At 46.1% G+C, this 5,009-nt stretch overlaps 1 protein-coding gene across 1 annotated transcript; it reads left to right on the forward strand.

Moving 5' to 3' along the window:
• The first annotated feature begins 1,961 nt into the window (after nucleotides 1-1,961).
• Nucleotides 1,962-4,175, forward strand: LOC119361764 (bidirectional sugar transporter SWEET14-like). Its single transcript, XM_037626911.1, has 5 exons — nucleotides 1,962-2,152; nucleotides 2,764-2,800; nucleotides 2,897-3,269; nucleotides 3,369-3,488; nucleotides 3,567-4,175. The coding sequence occupies exons 1-5, from the start codon at nucleotides 2,101-2,103 to the stop codon at nucleotides 3,864-3,866; spliced, it is 882 nt and encodes a 293-aa protein (XP_037482808.1). The 5' UTR covers nucleotides 1,962-2,100; the 3' UTR covers nucleotides 3,867-4,175.
• Nucleotides 4,176-5,009: the final 834 nt, after the last annotated feature.

A 5,009-nucleotide genomic window follows, 5' to 3' on the forward strand; every position in this document is an offset into this window, starting at 1 on the left:
AAATTTTATAACTTACTAATACATTTTATGTATAAATTTTGTATCACACAAATATTTGAAGATAATTTTTATTAATTACGTTTTACAAATATATTTTAAAAAGTGAACAGTTATGGAAAGGGCCGCAGTATCTGCGATCCATATAAGCTCCGCATGCGGACTGGTTAGTGTATTTTTTTTTTTTTGCGGGTGAAACGAGTATATATTAATTAAGTAATGTCATTACACTCGTTTTCAACATGAGAACGCTTTTGTGTGGTGGCTAGCCGTATTTGGTAACTAGGTTCGGTCGTGTGTTCGATTCTAGGAGTCCTGAAGTTTAGTTTATTTTTCACTCTCGTCTGACTGGCGGGACCCATTGTTGATAGAGGTGAAAAACATGCCACCTCTCCCATGTCAATAGGTGTTTTTTTGTGAAAAATATATATTTTGAGGGTGTTTTCCAAAAAATCAGGCCACACATCCTTTCTCTTTGGAGCAGTGGCTGACAGCGGGCCCCATGCGCCTAGTCAGCATCGACTTTGTATACAAACGAGATAAACGATGTATTTGCATGTTAGTACCAAGTTTTTGCACCACTTCGATGTATACGACAACTTCTAGCGTCAAAGTGATCGTTTATGTCAAGTTATAGCATCTCTAGTGTAATTGACTCTTAGATAAATAAATGGGCGTGTCCAACCCTGAACCATTGTGTCGTACGGATGTGTATGTCTGCAGTCACGGTTAGAGATGCCCTGACGGTCCGTTAATTAGCAGATGCACTATTCAGCCAGCAAAGCATGCAAATCAGCAACCTAAAAGAAGACTGGTAGGACTAATTTGTAGATGAACGCAACAAGCCTGGTAGTGGACTGAAAAGCACCTGAATAACTGCACGCTTGTGGCCGTAAAGCCTGGCGGCTATCTGTTGCATGCACTATCTGAAAAATCGATTGGAACAACAACAGAGAACACACACCCCTTTGTCAAAAGGAAATCCAAAGATTATGCATGCTAGCATGCATGGATCTATCGAACCGTGGTCAAAGGCAGTCAAAGACGTGAAAGATTGTGCTACCATGCAGCCTCCTTCCTACGCACGTTAAACGCCTTTCTTAGTCCAAATCTCTCCATTAGAGTACAAAACTATGCAGCATTGAATCATGAAGAAACGGCTAGACTTATCAGCTCTCTTCCATCCGTAAAGACAGGAGGAGCCTGGCAGAGTCGTCCAGAAACCAGGATTATTAGCTAGCACAAGAAGCCAGCTGAGTCAAGCAACTTTCTTATGTTTTTGTGTGTTGCTAAAAAGCAACTTTTTTATGTGTGTCCCACAAGCCAGAAGCCATCCCAAGATGGATCATGGCAGCGAGCAAAGGGCACTGACGTGTGCGCACATTGTAACGTATCCGCACTACGTACAGCCAGTACTTATGTACTACGTGTTGTTTCTCAGCTGCCGCTTCGTGTGTGCAACGGTGCAACGAGCGCAAGTAACCGCGTGGTGACTGATAACTCCTAAGTCCTAACTGGCTTGAGTTTGGACACTGGTCTGAGTCTCTTAAACGCGTGTGATCCGTAATTTGCGGCTTAGTGGCTGCGCGCTATAGCTCTCTGCCTTGTAGGGCACGTAGCCAAGCTGGCCTTACCTGGGACAGTTAACTTGAAGTGTACTGCAATTTCCCTAATATAAATCCACGCATTATGGAGGGAATTGCGAGAGGAAAAGTGTACCGACACAGGAAGCTTTGTGTCATGCATCCTGATGATTATCTTGTCCTTTGTTTAAAGCGGTCCCATGGCTGGTTGGGATTATCCATGCATTAGTTTTCTGTATTTGTTTCCATGATTGAGCAGGAATAGTTTGTGTGTGCCAATGGAGTCACACGCGATAAGGCATGTGCACTTTTTCTTGCCTCCGGAGCTTCCTTCCCAGCACTATATAAACCCTTCTGAGCTCCAGCTCCATTCAAGCTCTCAAGCAACAACCTCGAGTAGTAAGCTGGCAATTCTTCTCTTCCCATTCAGCCAACTATAAGCCATAGCTTGGTTGAACCATCTCATTGCTCTTCTCATCAACTCGACCGTCTCAAGTTCATAGCTAGTTAAGGTCTTGCAATGGGTGGCCTCTCTGTTCAGCACCCGTGGGCCTTTACCTTCGGCCTCCTAGGTATATCGTTGTCTACCTCAATATATAGATGTTTCCCAAATTAATTTGCTTCCATATGTTTAATCTCATTGCCCATTATTTTATTTTCATCTTTGTTCAATATGGTTTGCCAAAATGAGCTAGTGGATTCTTGTGTCAACATACGCATGGGGGTGTTACCTACTTGTGGTAGTATTCTGAGCATCCAAGATAGTGCGGGTTGCATGCCAAAAGTAAAAGATTTCTCTTGTTGCGACGTAGTGATCCTTCCTCTTTTGTCCCCGATCGCCATATTGTTGCAGGCCCCCCGCCGTTAATTTCTTTTGTGTAAACACCAAAAGCGGTATATATATCAAGTACAGTTCATTCGTCGTTGGAGGAATGCGTGGCGACGGCTAACAAAAAGGTAGAAAAGGGAAAGTAAGATGTAAACTAAAGGGCTCCAATACATATAGGAGTGGATTTTTCTTATGGTGTAGCGTGTGTGATATCTCACCAGCTAGCTAGCCATTACTGAAAGCTGGCTAACTGGGGATTGAAAGCGTGCGCAACATCCATATCTCCCTTGTTCTCGCTGGATAACTGTCGTATGTAATGTAACGTACTAACGTGCCACTTTTGCTTCCCTGCAGGCAACGTCATCTCCTTCATGACCTACCTGGCCCCACTGTAAGCCTCTTACGTGTTTCCCTCTCCAGCTTTGCTTGTTGCATGGTCTCTCTCGTCTGACTGCGTGCACACCAATGGTGCATGGCGCTCATGCAGGCCGACGTTCTACAGGATCTACAAGAACAAGTCGACGCAGGGCTTCCAGTCCGTCCCTTACGTGGTGGCGCTCTTCAGCGCCATGCTGTGGATCTACTACGCGCTGCTCAAGTCCGACGAGTACCTCCTCATCACCATCAATTCAGCCGGCTGCGTCATCGAGACCATCTACATCGTCCTCTACCTCGCCTACGCGCACAAGCAGGCCAGGATCTTCACCGCCAAGATCCTCCTCCTCCTCAACGTCGGCGTCTTCGGCCTCATCCTCCTACTCACCCTGCTTCTCACGGCGGGTGAGAGGCGCATCGTCATGCTCGGGTGGGTCTGCGTCGGCTTCTCGGTCAGCGTCTTCGTCGCGCCCCTCAGCGTCATCGTGAGCACCCTAACTCTCGCATGTCTGTTACCATTGATCTTGATTTATAATCGATCTCTCTCTTAGCTGCTTGCCTCGTTGCTTTTGCATAATATGCAGCGTCTTGTGGTGCGCACCCGAAGCGTGGAGTTCATGCCCTTCTCCCTCTCCCTCTCCCTCACCGCCAGCGCAGTCGTCTGGTTCCTTTACGGCCTCCTCATCAAGGACAAATACGTCGCCGTAAGCAACACAAACAAAAATCACTTCGTCACTCAACTTTCGACGCTAGCTGTTTTTTGATTTGATCGTTACATGCAGCTGCCCAACATTCTTGGGTTCGCCTTCGGGGTTATCCAGATGGGGCTCTACGCCCTCTACCGCAACGCTACGCCCAGGCCGGCGCCCAAGGAGGTGGATGCCCCCGTGTCCGACGATGGTGCCGTCAAGGCGACCGAGCACGTCGTCAACATCTCTAAGCTCGGCCCGGCGGCGGCCGCCGTTGAGCTGCCCACGGTGAAGGAGGGGGCGGCCAAGAAGAGCGGCGTGGCCTCCGCCAGCGACGACTCCAAGGGGACACTCGAGAAGCTTGACAAGGCAATCCATGTCGAGCAAGTCTAGGCATGCATGCGTTCATGACACACGGATGTGTGTATATGTCGTGCATCCAAATAAGCCATGACGGGGATCAAGCAAACAAGCGGTGGAGAATGCATGCATGCATGCATGGGGCCTTGTAAATTGTACGTAGTAATTTCTACTGTCGATGCTCCATTCGAATTCAAGTGGTGATTCGTACCTAGTACGTAGCTCGTTGCAAAGTGTTCTTATTTTATTCTGGTCGTGTTCATTAGCGTATCCATCCAGCACTTAGATGTAACGGTCTTATTATAATGAACCAGCAGGGTGAGCGCGTCTAGATGTAAATTATAATATATATTTTCCATCAAGTATTGTTTTTCTTGAAGATATTCTCGTCCCAGGTCAGGTGGTCGACAACAATTCAAAATTTAACCAAAATATAGCCATTATGGAAACATGGCTGCCCTTAGGAAGTCTATATGGGACTGTTGATAAGGACAGCCATGACATTATTGTATACGTTGTTAATCATGTAAACACTTGGTGCACCAAATTGATTACTCCGGATCTAACTAGTGGGGCGTTGTGACGGGCATCTCCCATCATCAAGCTTGTAGGTGTGGCGTGGTAGCTTTTAGTTGTTTGATGTATGTTTTTGCCAGAATTTTATTGAATAATTTAACAAAGATGACTGTGTGCGTCTTTCGATGCGGAGGTCCGGGGTCTTTTTTGAAAGAAAAAAAACTTGGTGCATCAAATTGATCATGGGCTTTGGGACCAAGAGGAGAACCGATATATCAGTGCTACAAAATAGGAAAGTAAATTGAGTAAATGGTTTTTTTCTCAATATCCTCTTTTCATAGCACATACTTTGGGACCCACTAGCCAACCATTTTTTTTCCACTCAATGCCTTTTCCCCACCGAAACAGCCCCTTGTTCTTGTTTTTAGCTATGACATGCCCCCTATAGCGGTGAAGATTCCTCTAGACTCAGTGCTTCAACAAGAACCGATAGTAATGCTTATTTTCTTATCGCGGCATGAGCAATGTTGGTCGACATTGGGTGCCAAGGTTTCTTAGCACACACTCACACTCGTACTAAACATTGGGGAATGAGGTGCTAAGATAAAAAGAAGTAATGCAGTCGGTTTTAGTTGAAGCACCACATCTAAAGGCATCTTT

Source organism: Triticum dicoccoides, chromosome 1A, assembly GCF_002162155.2.
Source record: "Triticum dicoccoides isolate Atlit2015 ecotype Zavitan chromosome 1A, WEW_v2.0, whole genome shotgun sequence".
NCBI classification, from domain to species: domain Eukaryota; kingdom Viridiplantae; phylum Streptophyta; class Magnoliopsida; order Poales; family Poaceae; genus Triticum; species Triticum dicoccoides.

Bases quoted from the DNA above. Each gene is read 5' to 3' on its own strand.
- LOC119361764 (XM_037626911.1), top strand. From the start codon at position 2,101: ATGGGTGGCCTCTCTGTTCAGCACCCGTGGGCCTTTACCTTCGGCCTC. The intron at 3,270-3,368 runs GTGAGCACCCTA...CATAATATGCAG, and splicing joins TCGCGCCCCTCAGCGTCATC to CGTCTTGTGGTGCGCACCCG. The intron at 3,489-3,566 runs GTAAGCAACACA...CGTTACATGCAG, and splicing joins TCAAGGACAAATACGTCGCC to CTGCCCAACATTCTTGGGTT.